The 17,205-nt window shown below is 42.1% G+C and overlaps 1 protein-coding gene and 1 long non-coding RNA gene across 2 annotated transcripts in view; one reads left to right on the forward strand and one right to left on the reverse strand.

Annotated features, from left to right (window-relative positions):
* Nucleotides 1–17,205, forward strand: part of LOC148652293 (uncharacterized) — a 76,361-nt gene that overhangs the window by 47,342 nt on the left and 11,814 nt on the right. The window lies entirely within an intron of this gene.
* LOC148652296 (fibrous sheath-interacting protein 2-like) lies at nt 599–10,210 on the reverse strand. The gene is made up of 6 exons (XM_088597593.1): nt 10,097–10,210; nt 9,340–9,501; nt 8,893–8,982; nt 2,026–2,165; nt 1,601–1,688; nt 599–721 (listed from the first exon to the last, which is right to left on the reverse strand). Exons 1-6 carry the CDS (start codon nt 10,208–10,210, stop codon nt 599–601), a joined length of 717 nt encoding a protein of 238 aa, XP_088453719.1.

Below are 17,205 nucleotides of genomic sequence, written 5' to 3' on the forward strand. Positions count from 1 at the left end.
AAGGCTGGGTCCGACATTACTTGGATGAAATACTCTGTGTGTAGTTCAGAACCTTGCAGGCTGGGTATAAGAGATTGAAGCAGCAATGTCTCTCCTCTAATGCCTAGGTAATGAAGAGGAGAGATCATCAACCACCCTCTTGGATCCTCTTGGGGAGATACCCCTGAGGGATACTTTAGAACAGCCAATTATGCAAAGCAGCATGTCTCTGGGATGTTACTTGGAATTAAAACCCACAACACGCAGAATAAATGCCACACAGGGAGGTGCCCAAGGCTGGAGATAAACCATGGGCTTTGGAGATGCAGTGCTATAACCATGAATTGGAGGCACCAAACACTACCAGAATATGGTGTTTTGGCACCTCTGTAGCATATCTTGGCATAACCACCCTAGAGTAGATGCACAATATAAGAGGTGCCAACATACCATGCTCATTGTGGTCACCGAGGATCCAAAAGGTATTAGTTTAGGTTATTAATTTAAACCTATAGGTGCTCATCTTGGAAATACAACAAAATATAGCTGCAAGGTCAGTGTCAAGTCCGGATTTTGCATGAAGAAAAGTTCACCTTAAGAGGATGAATCCAAACATTCATTACTCCAGTACCTTTTTGTGCCTTCTAGCTCTGGTCTGTTTCTTCAGCTGGGCCTGTCGCACCTCCCTCCGGGCATCTTCCTCTATTCTCATATGTAAAGCCCTTTCTCTGATTTTCCACATCTGTAGAGCCATCAGTGAAAAGGCAAAGCCGATGAGAAACATCAGAAAGCTAGATTGTGTTGAGCACAGAACAGCTACGCTACTAGACATTTATATTTATATATGTCACCTGCTTATAGGTGGTACAGTAAATATTGAGGAATCTGTTAGATCATGTGGAGCTGAATCTCTCCCCTTTTTACAATCTAGCAAATGAGGCCTTTGGGCATTTTTCAGCATATTAGGAGCATTCAGCAGCTGAATGTGGTCTGGGAAGCCCAAAGACAAAATAACTGGGAAAATAACATACCATACAGCAATGTACAGTGAGAATGTGAAAAAAAAAAACAAGAAACATGATTAAGCTGATGTAGAAAACCGATGAGGCTATATACTGTATATTGATAATGCTGGTGATTTGAAAGCTGATAAATCAATGAGAGGGGTGAATAAACTTTGTGTTTCAAAAGTGAGTTAAGCTACAGTGTGGAATGTAAGATTCATAAAAGCGTATGAAAAGTGTCTGAAGTCTAAGTGTGACGATACAGTAACATGATTCACTAAGGGTATCCACTCTGCAGAAATCTGTTCGGCTGGTAGAGGCATATACAGTATAAGGTGAGATAAATTTTTTAATGAGCATTTTGTAACATTAATGCTTAATTACTTGTCAGAAACACAACATCTTTTAAAACAGTTATGCTAGAGATCCTGTTATCTTTTGGTTGCTCCCCAATCAAGCTGTATTTACAGAGGTGTCACAGGGTCACTTGCCAGAGTGGATATAAATGTCTCTTATCAGTTTAAGATGCAGAAGGAAACCAGCTATTAAAGATCTCCCATCCAGGTGATGACCAGGAGCAGCCTTGGGTCAAAATAAATCAAACTGTATTCTCATACCTCATCCTGTCTGCTGTACTGCAGACCTTTCATACGCTGTATTTCACCACTGCATATCTCCTCTGTTTTCGGAGCTCCTGCCTGGTGCCTTCATAAACAACAACAGCAAAGAAAGCTTAATCCACAAGGCAATGTCAGACAGCAGCAGAGGAATTTGTGAATGTGGTATTTCCGTAGAGCAAATGTTCATCTTTTGGAAAACTTTGACTCAGTCAAAACTTCCACTTGCTTGCACAATTAATTAACTTAAGGCAAACCTTTACTTACAGTTGTATTCTTGACATCTAATGTTTAAACATAACAGTAAAATATTTACACATATTTACAGCGAAACAAAAAAAAAATGTGATACAAATACAACAAATCAGGAATCCAAAAGGCAGGAACTTGCTGTTAAAGAGTGAGGAGCTCCCGTATGTTATTACCTGTCTCTGTTAGCCATAAACTGGTCTGAAATATTCTTGGATCCTTCCTCAAGGAGCCATTCCCTCACATCGGTGAAGCTGATATCCCTGGGAATCTCGTTCTGCTCCTGGAGCTCCAAGAAATTCTTCACTATTGTTTTCTGAAAGCCAGCACAGCCTTTTAATAGAGTGCCACACTCCCTTCATTGCAAGGTTCTCCTAAGCACTATTATAGCCGAGTGTGCACTTCAAAACCAACACTGACTTTTTCCATTAGATTTTTAATTTGAACTCACACCGATAGAATGTGTTTGTATATGTATAAGAGTGAAGGCTGAGCTAGTGTAGTTTGTTGATCTAAACATTTCAATTTAAGATGTACATCTTGGATACAGTGGTTAACCTTGTTATCTCGCAACACTGGTGCCAGGGGCTCTATTCTGAGCCTGAGGTGATTTGTCTGTGTGGAGTTTGTATGGTCTCCCCATATTCACATGGGTTTTTCACGGTTTGCTCTGGTTTGCTCCCACAGTCCAAAGCCATACTATACTGGTAGAAAAAAAGGTTTCTAGGAAAATTGGTTCTAGAGTGAATTTGTGTCTGTGTGTGTCTTGCAATGGACTAAATTCTGGTCAAGGGTGTATATCGCCTTAAGCCCGTTGCTTTCTGGGATAGGCCCCGGCTCCCTGCAGCCCTTAGATGAGGCGGTTAGATTAGATGACGTGGATGGAAAGGGATGGATGGAAGTTCAAGTCATTTTTCAGCCTTGTCTGGCAAAGAAGACTTATAAATTCTGTTTTGGACTACACACAAAAGCTGCCTGTATTAACACGTGTTTGGAAAAATACATTTGTTTGCACTGAAAATGGATTAAAGTCTACAGAGCAGTACAGATAAGCAGTGAATGCTCCGATTCGGGTGGTACAATTAGTGGTTTACCACAAAGAAAAACATCCAGATATATTGCCCAGCCTCAATGAATAAAAAAACTATCTTTTTTTAACTCTGTTATCGTGAACAGAGAAGACTACAAGGCGACCTGTTTCAAATATTCAAAATCCTCACAGTCAAGTCTGCTTGTTGAACACTGACTTCTTTCAAGAAACAGCTGGATGAGACTCACAGACCAATTAACAAGTAATTACCAAACAGGCTTAAGAGCTTCCTCTCATTCGTAACTTTTCTTATGATATGAAACCCATATCCTGCATGCAGAAAGGACTATATGGGCTATAAACAACACAAAGTAGCATGAAAAGATGTACAGTATGGCTGAACTAACAAGAAGAAGCTAAAATAGGCTAGAGCAGTGACAAACATAAGCAACAACATCATCAGCGTCAAAACACTAAAACAGAAATGAGATTCATAGAAATTAGAGAAGAAACTGAAAGAAAACATTGAAATTGATCCTTAGAATACAAACACAGTCAAGGTAGAGACTTCCTTGAAGATGACATGATGACAGCAGTATATTCAAAAGTGCATAATGGAGAGATCTTATGTGTTACGAGTTCGGTAATAGGGACCGAACTAGTGAGTGAACCCACTTGCAGGAGCGAACAAAGCCAAGTCGTAAACCAAAAGCAAACCGTAATCGTAGGAACGAGCCGAGAGTCCAGGGGGAGCAAGATATCCGAAAGGGAACGTGTACCGAAGCCGAAGTGTGATCCGAAGTCGTAGTCCGTAGAGCAATCCGAGAATCCAGAGGTAGCCAGTAATCCAAGACAGAGCGAAAGTACCAATCCAAGTCGAGATCCGAAAAGCCGAAGTCCAAAGGGAAAAACCGTAAGCCGAAATCCAAGACAAACACAGAGTAGAAGAAACGCAACCAGGAAGCTCGATAGGGAAAACCAATACTGAGCAACGAGGTAGGGAAGGACAGGTGTTTAAGTAGGATGAGACGGGAGTGTGGTGGTGAATGGGAAAACTGATAGGTGAACTGATGGATAGGGGCTACACCTACTTCTGCCTCCTCCGTTGCCGAGAGGCAGGGATCGTAACATTACTCCCCCCTCTACGGGCGGCTCCTGACGCCCTAACGGGACGATCCGGAAGTTAAGGTGGAAGTCTTTGATGAGATTGGGGTCCAGAATATCCTTCTCCGAAACCCACGAGCGCTCCTCCGGACCGTAGCCTTCCCAGTCGACGAGATATTGTAGGGCTCCACGAGACCATCGGGAATCCAGGATTTTATTGACCGTGTAAGCAGGGAGTCCATCAATCACTCGAGGCGGTGGGGGTTTTTGTTGTGGTTTAGACAGGGTGGATCTGTGAAAGGGTTTAAGGAGGGAAACATGGAAAGTAGGATGGATCCGAAGGGTAGGAGGCAAGGCCAGTCTGTAAATTACAGGGGTAATCTGGGCGAGGACACGAAAAGGACCAATGTACCTGGGAGCAAGCTTGCCAGAAGGTTGCTTAAGAGGAAGGTTACGAGTGGATAACCAAACAAACTGACCGCGTCGAAGTCTGGGTGGGATCCGACGGCGCCGATCAGTTACCTTCTTCTGCTGAGCTGAGGTGCGAAGAAGGGTGGCTTTGGCCTTCCTCCAGAAGGTCTTCAGGTTAGAGATATAGTCCTGAACCGAAGGGACCTCTGTGTTGGGGTGGGAGTCAGGGATCAGAGGAGGCTGATAACCTAAGGCACACTTAAAGGGAGACATGCCAGTAGAAGTAGTATACAATGAGTTGTGTGCATACTCAGCCCATGGGAGCAAGGACACCCAATTATCATGGGTAGAGGAGATATAAGTTCGTAAATGGGTCAGCAGTTCCTGATTTATGCGTTCTGTCTGACCGTTGGCCTGAGGGTGGTAAGCCGAGGTAAGTGAGACTGAGGCGCCCAGTGACTTACAGAAGGCCCTCCAAAACCGGGAGACAAACTGAGGGCCCCTATCTGAAACAATATCCTTAGGGATGCCATGCAATCGGAAGATATGCTGTACAAACAATTCTGCTAGTTCTCGAGCTGTAGGTAAAGATGGTAGGGGAATAAAATGAGCAGATTTGGAGAAACGGTCTACCACTACCATAATAGTTGTGTGTCCATGGCTGGGTGGAAGGTCAGTAACAAAATCTACTGAGAGGTGGGTCCAAGGACGATCCGGGATGGGTAAGGGTTGAAGTAGACCCGCTGCCTTCATTCGGGAAGACTTCATTTGGGAACAGATAGCGCAGGCCTGGACATACTCCTTGGTATCCTTAGCCATAGTTGGCCACCAGAAGTCTCTGGAGATGAAATCCAAGGTACGGTGGACTCCAGGGTGTCCAGCGAAGCGGGAGTCATGACCCCATTGTAAAACTGCCGATCGGACGGGATGAGAGACAAATAACTTGTCCTGAGGACACTGAGGAGGTACCGTCTGCCCAACCAAGGCTCGTCGGACAATCACCTCAATGTCCCATCTTACCGCAGCCAGGAACTTACCAGATGGAATGATGGGTTCTAGGGTCAATTCGGCCTCAGGGGGGTCATGGATCCGCGAGAGGGCGTCTGCTTTGACGTTCTTAGAACCTGGAGTATAGGTGATCAAAAAATTAAACCTGGAAAAAAAAAGGGACCACCTAGCCTGGCGAGGACAAAAACGTTTGGCCGACTGCAGGTACTCCAGGTTTTTGTGATCTGTGTAAATCAAAAAAGGGTGATGAGCACCCTCTAACCAGTGCCTCCATTCCTCCAATGCCAGCTTAATGGCCAAGAGCTCACGGTTACCCACATCATAGTTCATTTGGGCAGGGGATAACTTCTTGGAGAAGAAGGCGCAGGGGTGAAGAATCTGTTTTTCTCCATGACGCTGAGAGAGAACAGCCCCCACACAATGGCCAGAGGCATCCACTTCGACTACAAAAGGCAAAGTTGGATCAGGGTGTTTTAGGATGGGGGCTGTTGTGAACAGGTGTTTCAGACGCTGAAATGCTTCTTCGGCTTGAGGGGTCCATTTGCCTTGTCTTGGTCCTTTACGGGTCAAGGAGGTTATGGGAGTGACCACCGAGCTGAAGTTTCGAATAAACTTCCTGTAAAAATTAGCAAAGCCGTGAAATCGTTGAATGTGTTTGAGGTTCTTGGGTGTGGGCCAATCAGTAATCTCCGAGACTTTACTCGAATCCATTTCCACACCCTCTGGAGAGATGACATAACCTAAAAAATGAATCCTTGAAGCATGGAAGGTACACTTCTCCAGTTTGACATATAGTTTATTCTTGATGAGCCGGGAGAGTACTTCTCTGACGTGGAGAACATGATCCTGGAAGGAATCAGAAAAAATTAGAATGTCATCTAGATAGACCAAGACAAATCTTTGTAGTAGATCACGAAAGATGTCATTAATAAAAGACTGAAACACCGCTGGGGCATTAACCAAACCAAAGGGCATGACCAAATATTCGTAATGTCCATGGGTAGTCATAAAGGCCGTCTTCCACTCATCCCCTTCCCGAATGCGGATTAGATTATAGGCCTCTCGTAAATCCAGTTTGGTGAAGACTTTGGCTCCATGCACCGACTCAAGTGCTGCTGGAATTAGAGGCAAAGGGTACCGATTCTTGATTGTGATCTCATTGAGACCACGATAGTCGATGCAGGGACGAAGCCCACCATCCTTCTTTTCCACGAAAAAAAAACTGGCACATGCTGGTGAAGTGGATGGACGTATAAGTCCAGCTTTCAGAGAATCCTGTATGTAGACTTTCAGGGCCTGAGACTCAGAACTGGAGAGCGGAAAAATACGACCTTTAGGAGGGATAGTACCTGGCAGAAGGTCAATGGCACAATCATAAGGTCGATGAGGTGGGAGGGTCAAGGCCTCCTGCTCATTAAAGGCTTCCTGTAGATCGGAATATTGAGGGGGTATGGTAGGAACCCCTGAAGGGGATGCCGCCGTGAGTGCAATTCGTACTGGTAGACAACAGCAGTCTTTAATACATCTGGGTCCCCAAGCTAAAATTTCTTTTCGGGACCAAGAAATGTTAGGGTCATGCTGTTGTAGCCAAGGAAAGCCCAACACCAGAGGATGTGTTGGGGTCTCAAGGAGATAAAACCAGATGTCTTCCACATGGGTGGCGCCAATCTGCAAATTTATAATTTCAGTTTGCCATCTAATGAGTCCTGGAGATACGGGGGAGCCGTCGATCGATTGAACATGAAGTGGTGTAGTCACCGGGGTCAAGGGTAATTTCCACGTTTGAGCGATGGAGGCATCAATAAAGTTTCCTGCCGCCCCTGAGTCTATAAAAGCTAGAAGAGGTCTCCTTTCATTACCCCAGAATAGTGTAGAACGAATAAAAAATCCAGAGGAAAACTGAGGGGATTGAGAAATCTCACTCACCTTAGGAACTTGAGAAGGTGGGCTGCGCCTCAAGGACGAGTATGAGGCAGGGCAGGCCGCTTTAAAGTGTCCTAATTTCCCACAGTACATGCAGCGACCCTCTCGTTGGCGCCTCTCTCGTTCTTCAGGGGTTAACTGGGTTCGGGCTACTTCCCTAGGTTGATCTGAGTCGAAAGATCTGATAGAAGAAAGCCGAGGAGCCTTTAATATTGAGGTCCGAGATCTTTCAGCACTCCTTTGACGAATTCTGATATCCAATTCCAATACTCGTGAAATTACTTCTTCCAAGGTACTGCCCAATTGCGGCATATTTACCAGATGATCCTTTATTTCTTCACTGAGTCCTTGACGGAAAAAAAAAAATTAGGACCTCGTTGTTCCAGTGAGTCTCCGCTGCTGCTACTTGAAAATCTATAGGATAGTCTTGTACAGCCCGGCAGCCCTGGCGGATGGAGGAGAGGCGGAAGGCAGAGTCTTGACCAACTACAGGATAACAAAAAACCCCCTTAAATTTTCCTAAAAAGAGATCATAATCCTGAATTTCAGGAGCCTTGTGATCAAGCAGAGCAGTAGCCCATTCCAAAGCGCGGCCGGTTAGCAGTGAAACTATGAAGGCGATCTTGTCCTGAGGAGAAAAAAAGGTTTCCGGATGGAGCCTGAAAACCAGCGCACACTGTGCTAAGAAGCCCCGACATTTCGTAGGGTTGCCGTCAAACCTGTCAGGTGGAGTTAGTGGAAGAGGCCGAGGGGCAGGTGTAGCAGCTGGCGGGGGTGGAGCCGAAGCGGCAGCCCCAGCGTTGCTTCCTAGATTGCCGATGGGCGGCATTGCAGACAGGTGCGCAGAGATCTGTTGGACAGAAGCCTGGAGCTGGAGTAAGGCTTGTCCGTGCTGATCCAAAGCCGTGCGAATCTCCTGTTGCTCCGCTGGGTCCATGTTAAATGGCTCAGTATTCTGTTACGAGTTCGGTAATAGGGACCGAACTAGTGAGTGAACCCACTTGCAGGAGCGAACAAAGCCAAGTCGTAAACCAAAAGCAAACCGTAATCGTAGGAACGAGCCGAGAGTCCAGGGGGAGCAAGATATCCGAAAGGGAACGTGTACCGAAGCCGGAGTGTGATCCGAAGTTGAAGTCCGTAGAGCAATCCGAGAATCCAGAGGTAGCCAGTAATCCAAGACAGAGCAAAAGTACCAATCCAAGTCGAGATCCGAAAAGCCGAAGTCCAAAGGGAAAAACCGTAAGCCGAAATCCAAGACAAACACAGAGTAGAAGAAGCGCAACCAGGAAGCTCGATAGGGAAAACCAATACTGAGCAACGAGGTAGGGAAGGACAGGTGTTTAAGTAGGATGAGACGGGGGTGTGGTGGTGAATGGGAAAACTGATAGGTGAACTGATGGATAGGGGCTACACCTACTTCTGCCTCCTCCGTTGCCGAGAGGCAGGGATCGTAACATTATGGAAGCCTTCATCCAGAAACGTTACTGATTGCGGGCTGGATAAAGGCAGACGTCTATGATGAAGAGTCAGAATCAGATGGACGGTTGTTTAAAAACATCACACTTACCTGTTTAGTCACATAATTTTTGTCATACTGCAACTTCACATTGCTAAGGTAGTTATGATATTGATTGTATTCTTTCAAAGAGCAGAAGACCTGAAAACAGACAAAACATGTTTCAAGTACTGTCTAGGAGGTTAAATGTTTTTATTTTTATTTTACAAATCTAGAGCACAGTCAAGTACTCTGTGTTTGAATATTTATTGAGCATAAGGACTTTAGCACAAACCATAGGCCTGCTTTGATTACATCTACTATTACATGCTTTGATTACAACCAAAGGCCTGCCCACCGAATACATCTATGCTGGAGTGCAGACATGAGTTAAATCACGCTACTGGAAACTATTACAGCTAAATGAGCTAGAACCTGGTCTATTTTTTTTGACAACACCTCACTCCTTCACCGTACCAAAAAAGCCTCATTCTTTGCACAAACTCCAAACAGCCTTACTTTCTTCTGCTCATTGATTAAGCCTCTGTTCAGCAGAGACTCCTGCATGCCCTTGCGATGGTAATAGGTGCGCAGGTGGGGGTCATGGAGGCTGTTGTACTTCGAATCCAAAAGGAAACCACGGGGATCAGTCAGAGTGAAGTCAGGAGATGGCTGGTGCAGCTGAAATAGAAGGTAAGTATTTTATTAAAACATGATATGTATAGGTAAACACAGATATGTATCCCCCTATGTTTCTGAACATAAAAATGAGAATGTTTTTTTTCTCCCCCCTCCGAAGGCTGTCGCCAGTTTCTTGGAAGACTACTCCAGAATCGCTGTTATCATTTTTTTCTACGTTCTTGAAAATCAAATTCCAATTTCTCAGTCATTGTAGCCAACTAAAAATGACTACATTGCAAAAAGACAGTAAGCACAATAAGCTTTAAGGCATACAGTACAGCTGAATTTCAATAATGTGATCAATATACTGCGTCTAGAAAAATATATAACCTTACTCCTGATGTTATATGCACAAAGATGTCAAGGGAAGACAGTTTGCTTACAGTTTAATCATTACAGCAACCACATTATACTAACACACACAGAAATGTGTTAATGTGTCCCAGGTATCATTTCATATTATACAATTTTACATGTTGGTTTACCCCTAAAAAGAAAGAAAACCATGAATAAACATGTCATTTTTTACAATTTAAATGTTTGGATTTAAATAAGAATAAATGTATTCATGCTTTTCATTTTAGGTTGCACTTACTTTCTCCGAAAGAGCAGTCCTGCAAAATTGAGGTTTAGACCCTGGGATTAACGGCAGTTTAGTGCCGAAGGGTCTCTCCAACAGCTGCTGCTCTCCCTGCAGTGCATACAGCATGGTGTAGCAGCCCTGAAACACAGAACATAGCTATCGTACCTCACAGAACCACAGCCAAAACGCCAGAAAAAACAAGCAGAGCTGATGGCAGAAATGATTTCATCTGTCACAGAGTGAAATAAAATGGGTGTGGGGGCAACAGCAGGTATCAAGGACAATGTTGACTTTGCATAGAAGTTTGTATAGAATGACCAGTGACTTCAATGAGGGTGGTAATATGTGTCTTTCTTTGTTCTGGGGCTTCCTACTGATCAAAGATGCTATTGCAAACATTGTTAATTACCACACAGTTCAGAGAAGACACATGGAATGTCAAAACTGGCCTAGCCGAGCCTCAGACTGAGGAGGTGGATCTAGAACATAACAATTCTAGAAAATCTAGAATGTTCTAGAGCAATCTTACACCTGGCCATCTGTATATAGCCATTTGATCAATGAGCCCCAAGAAAGGTAGGGGGGCTTTAATAACCCCAGTGACAGAGCACACAAAAACAGAAGAAACAGGAATAACCAATTTGTACCACAGCACCCAGGAGAGGGTTTGGACACCAGGGACTCTCTACAGTGAGCAAGGGAGGAAGGCTTTAGCATTTTCTTCCTCCCCTCTCTACTCAAAAAATTGACTCAGAGACAAATGGGGGGGGCATATTAAAAAACAGACTCAGCCAGGACTGAGGAGGATCCCTAAGACTACACAGAGTTTCTTTGCTATGACAGAAGCAGGCACACCAGGTCTCCAACTGGGGCTGGGTTTGGGAGAATATTTGCAGCTGGACTTTTCCTTTGGAACTCTGGTTTTGGTAACTGGGGTCAAATGGGGCTCTTGAGCTGCTCTGCAATGTGTTCTGTGAGTATGTAAGTACCTCTAGTGGATAAATTGTAATCTGTGTTCTGTGGATTAGGCTATAATAGATACTGGAATTGCAAAGTACTGTAATAAAAATGGAAATGATGTAGGATGACTGTGTTCTCTGGTCTGTGGATGCACTAGTGGTTCTGGAAGATAAAAAGAACTTGTTGCTGGGGGAAAAGGTCTTTAGAATTGCTAGGTGGCATAATCAGCTACAAAACTAACTTTTAAAAGCAGTCCCTGCATTTAAGGGCCACGGTTCCTGACATATCTTTTTATAGATAGGTAAGAAGAGTTACCCTAGGGTGTTCAGAGGGCTAAAGCAGTTCATAACATTCTTTTTTTTTTCTTCTGCACAAACGAGTTGATTCTAAAGTCTGTTTAGAGTTTTAGATTGGGAAGGCATATTCTCACCCAAGACATTTTAAGACAACAAAAGAAAAGTACAGTACGTATATTCCCATAAAATACAGAACACATAGCTGGAATTTTTAAAATCACGTTCCATTTATTTTACCTTCTAGAGCTTTTAAAACAGTATTAGAAATATTACTACGAGGTGTACGTTTTAACTGTTTTACTAAACCTTACATTTTAAAGCTAAACTAATGCTGATTTTTTTACGATCCACTACCTAAAAGTTCAAATATTTAAAAGTATGGATAATACACTCACAGCTCCAGATCCCGGTTTCTTTCTCTCCATTTTAACCCTGATCTCGTTCCATTAATCCATTAATCAATTAATCTATTTTGAGAAAACAATTCCGTCGTGTTCGTGAGCGTTTAGACTTTATTTTGTATAATTCGGACTTGAGCATAAACCACTGTATAACCAAAATGTTGTCTATGATAACGTCAGATCTGCAAAGCAGTTGCCTTATCTGACGTATCCAGCGTGTACAAGTTAAGTAAAAACGTCATTAAAAGCTGCAGCAGGGAAGCTACAGTATTCGTCCCAGGACGGACTTGTTTTTTTATATATATTTATAATTAGGTTTTAATTAGAAAATCCAGACAAAAAGGCGATGTCCGATTTAAAGTTTAATTTGAATGTCACCATTCTAACTCAAAGCCTTCACGGTATCAAACCTGTGTGGTCACACGTCCCAAACAGTCTGGCTCTGCCAGTGGAGCCTAGAGACCCCAAAAATATAACACACGGTTTGCCTTTTAATAATTTACACCTATAATAATAATAATAATAATAATAATAATAATAATAATAATAATACAAAGTAATAAACACTTGTTTGAAAAGCGCGGACTGATTAGTCATTTGTACAGAGCAACAGTTTTTGTACTGTGTTGTTCTGTACAAATGACAGTGGCCACAGTACATACGGAAATCTCCAACTGTACTATATTTAAAAACTATATCTTTTTTCTGTATATCAAGACCTAGTTTTCAGTGACTACTGCGATGTGCCCTTCCATTTCCTAACTTTGTTATAGAAAGCAAGTGGAGCTGCTGAAGAAAATATCCTAAAAATAACTACTTTTTGTAGTGTTCGTAATGTGACGAGGGGTCCGGTTCACCTTCAGACTTAATTTCCTATAGAAGTATATTGTATATACAGTAGGTTTTATAGTCTCATAAACCCTTTTTTTAAAGCGTTTTATAATGCTACTCTTGCACTCTGCTGTCTCCTAGTTCCTTTCAGTTGGGCTTCACCGGTGAAATAAGGATGAAAACATCCTCTCTCTGCCCAGTCTTGCTTTTTGGCGGTTTATGTGTCTGTATGTGTCTTTTCTAGATATGTCTAAAATGACACCTAATATGCAGGAAGAAGCTGTTAAATTGGTAAGATGGTATCTGTAGCTGGGTAGCTGCAGAAAGGGATTGAAAACGTACAGACATCATTTTGGGTGCGACGGTAGGATGACGTCACAGCGGAACGGCCATTTCACGAGGTTCTTAATTCCTCAGTCTCGAGATGCGTTCTGGTTGTTTTCGGTTTGGCTGAAGGTATTTGTACGGTAGCAATGCCGTGCTTTAAATTTCATACTTGGTTATTTAAGATCCTCGTTTATATGAATACACTATATTTATGGTATATAAATTAGTTATTTCTGGATAATCACTTCAGGAGCTCACTTTATCCCCTGAACAGTAGTCACTGTAAATATAATTTGTCTTTTATTTCCCAAAACAATTCAATATTTCCCACTGTACTGCATACAGTATTTAGCTTTAAGTTTTTCCTTAAAATAATTGGTAAAGAAATTTCTCACTTTTCAACCACTTTTCATCTGTAGCTCCGAGGAACTGCTGGTATAATGGTGAACAATGCGTGACGGACTTTGGGATCCTTTGGGATGGAAAAGAAGTGTAGAAATGCAATTTTAATCATGGTAAATTATGGTATTGTAGCCATTTATAGTTATACAGGTGTTGTCCTCAATATTCTCAGTCACAGCAGCATGACACATGGAATATTATCCATCCATTGTCTAATCACTTGATCCAATTCAATGCTGTGGAGACGGGCTCTGCAATTACCAGAGGTCAGTTTCTTCATTTCTGTTGCAGTGTGAGAGCAAAGAAAATTACAGTCATCAACAATTATACTGCTTATCTGTTTAGTTGCAAGAGGATTATCCTTACTTTTGGACAGAATCTGCATTCGGATTTGTGACCAAAAACCGAGGTCCTGACTCTCTCTGGTCATTAAAAATCCCAGGGCGTTTCTCGAAAAGAGTAGGGGTGTAACCCTGGCGTCCTGGCCAAAGTTCCCATTGGCCCTTACCAGTCATGGCCTCCTAATAAATCCCCATCTATGAAATGGCTTCATTACTCTGCTCTCCTCCCCGCTGATGTGTGGTGAGCGTTTTGGCACACTATGGCTGCTGTCGCATCATCCAGGTGTATACTGCACATTGGTGGTGGTGGAGGGGAGTCCCTATTACCTGTAAAGTGCTTTGAGTGGAGTGTCCAGAAAAGCACTATATAAGTGTAAGCAATTATTAATTATTATTATTACTAGCTGACTAGTGACTAGTGACCTTATTTTAGCCTGGAAGAGATACATTATGATCATTTAATACTGGCAAATATTCTTGTAGCACAAGGGAAGCGGTACAAACATTATATTTCCACTAGGGGGAACAGTAGGTTTTTGGACTAAACTGTCCTGCTTTGGCAACACTATATTTATGGTATATAAATTAGTTATTTCTGGATAATCACTTCAGGAGCTCACTTTATCCCCTGAACAGTAGTCACTGTAAATATAATTTGTCTTTTATTTCCCAAAACAATTCAATATTTCCCACTGTACTGCATACAGTATTTAGCCTCTAGAATTTAATTTGCTCAATGTTAGTCTTGAAGCATGTAGTTAGTACTGTGTAGGTACTATCATTTAACAGCATTCATGAGATACATTCAAACAGAATATTAATTCCATATATTCAATTGAATCTTTCAAAGAGAACAACCATTTCCCTGCGAAATTAGGCTTTTCTCTGTCACTTCTCAGGTGGCTCTGACAATCAGCTGCCGTTAAATTGTGGCTGTGGGCATCTGTTTCAATGGAGTTTCTACTCCCTCTTTAAGTGTGATATTAGAAATACATATTTTTTTGCTCAAAAACGTCTTTTTACAAATTAAATATACAGCTATAAACTAATATGATGTTTTGACTGTGAAACCTTCTTAAGGTCTGTGAGACACACCTGAAGAAGGCTTCACAGCCGAAACTTTGTGTTTTCTCTCTTCTCTTTTCAGCATGGGATAAACCTATTGTTCCTTTACAGACTACGCATGCTGACACAGCTACACATCTGCACTGCTATAAACGAATATAGCATACAATGGCATCTAATTATAACAACTTATACTTAAAGAATCTTTTGTTTTTAATCCACAGCATAATATTACATTATGAAAGACAGTTTCGTGCAGGAAAAAAAGCACCTTTACATTTACCTTTATTTATATAAAAACTAGACTATTGTCTAAAATAGTCTAGAATGGTAAATTGTGCCATGAAAAGTTTCCACTGTCTACATTCCGGGGCACAGTTATATGTGCGTTAATATTTACCTATCGGATTAGCAAAGGTTAAAATGACACAATTGAAACAGGGTGAGGAAATGTGCACACACTCCTCTGGCATACTCATGAGAGAGTCTTTTCCCACTTGACATGCTTTGAGCTTATAAAGAGAGATTACCCACTGGAGAAGAACACGACTGTGAGTGACATCACTGTGAGGTCATAGGCATTGAGCAGGTCAGAAAATCAAGACTTCAAGGGGAAACTCAATACTACCCAACATTAGAGACATTCCTATTTTTTCAAGTGCCATCTTGATAATGGTTTAAGTTCCTCAGATATTTTTTAACTTCAGCTAGGCGTATGGCCTTTGACTTAAAAATCAGTAAATCATTAAGGAATGCTGGAAGGTTTAATAGAATTAAGATATTCTTACCAGATCGAAACACCAGCATGGCACTGTAACCTTATTCTTTATAAAAATGTGACCATAAACTCTCTCTTTTAAACTGTACAGGCCTATTACAAAGCCAGTCAAAGTGGACAGCTCCACAGAGTAAACAGTCATAAAATCCAATGCTCAAGTTGATCAATAATGTAGTAACTGTACTGTATATGAAGATGTGGTGATTGTTTTTATTCAACCTTAACCACCTGTTCTGAAAAGCATAGGTTGTCTTGTGTTTTGGAATACGTAGTCTGTGGTGTTATTGATTTAGCTAGTAAAAATATATATTTAATATTCATCCATTGCGTGGTTTCTGTGTAAAGTGCTGTCAGCATTACACTATTAATTTATTACAAAACTGCTGTGAAAACAAACGAAATGATTATGTTTAAGAGACACTGGAGATCACTTGGATTTGCCATATTTTGAGAAAAGTGTAGCGTTGAAAGCTAATACACACGTGTAGTTGGATATACCTATCCATGGGTGTATACTGTTAACTCCAAGGAGTCAGATTTGAGTCATAAAATCAAAATACAGCATAACCATTCCATTATTAAACTGCGCGATGTCAGTACTCCTGATAAACAAACCCTTTAGCCGCATCCACAGAAACAGAAGTCGCAGATATGTGCCGAACAGGAATACTAGTATCAATATAATGTGCTTGATACGAACTGCCTAATGGGGCCACAGGAATAATTGAAGGCAGGTCAGATCCAGCACTTTTATTACAAACAAGCCTTTAAAGAAACACAAACAGAATGTACTTTTATGATTTGAAATAATTGTATATCGCCTCAGCAAAAATAATTTGACTTTTTTCCCCCCCTCCACTTTAGGCTTTGACTGTATAGGTTCAAAGTTGTTTCCTGACTTTTGGATCTTAAGCAACAGTGAGGGTCATATATTCAGTACTTCATTTAAAAAATGTTTTTTTAGATGCATGACTTTCTCATGATAAATATCCTTTCTAAATACATTTCACTTTTGCTATTAAGGTCAGTACTGAATAGTTTAAGAACAAGTAAAGGTTTATTCCATGCTGAAAAGAGAAGAAAAGAAACAAGAACTGACACCTGAAGAAGACTCTACAGCTGAAACATTGAGTTTCTTTTCTTCTCTTTTCAGCATGGAATAAACCTTTACTTGTTCCTTTGCAGCCTACGCGTGTTGACGCACTACCTACTTGAGCTACTGCAGAGTTTTCTTACATATTACTTACCACCATTTGCTTTGACTTGGAAAAACTATGCAGTATCTTTTGAAAAACAGCCCTTTGTCTATTTGTGCCAGCCACGTGTTACTGGCAGTCCTCAAATGTGTCAACTACTGTGAGGAAGGCCTTCCACACTCCAGGCCTGCTTGTGCACACAGCCCCGCCTCCTCTTCTCGTTTGACCGATCTCTCGGTTCGTGTCCGCGATGCAGGTCCAGTGCTGACCCCCACCCTTCGTCACACACTTGGAGTGGTCCACCATGATGCGGAAAGGCCTGGCCTCTGGCAGCTGCATAGTCTTCACGTTGTACACCTTGTGCGCCACAGAGCAATTTGACGGCAGAGGCCGATGAAGCTTCCCCCAGCTTTTGGCAAAGAAGTCGTCTCCTAAATAGTTAACCAGCAAACCTGAGTAGAGATCTGAAATGGAACAGTGTCACAGGTTCTATGTTAGAATCTGTCCCAGGCACACTTTCTACC

Source organism: Lepisosteus platostomus, chromosome 11, assembly GCF_059453375.1.
Source record: "Lepisosteus platostomus isolate fLepPlt1 chromosome 11, fLepPlt1.hap1, whole genome shotgun sequence".
Lineage (NCBI taxonomy): Eukaryota > Metazoa > Chordata > Actinopteri > Semionotiformes > Lepisosteidae > Lepisosteus > Lepisosteus platostomus.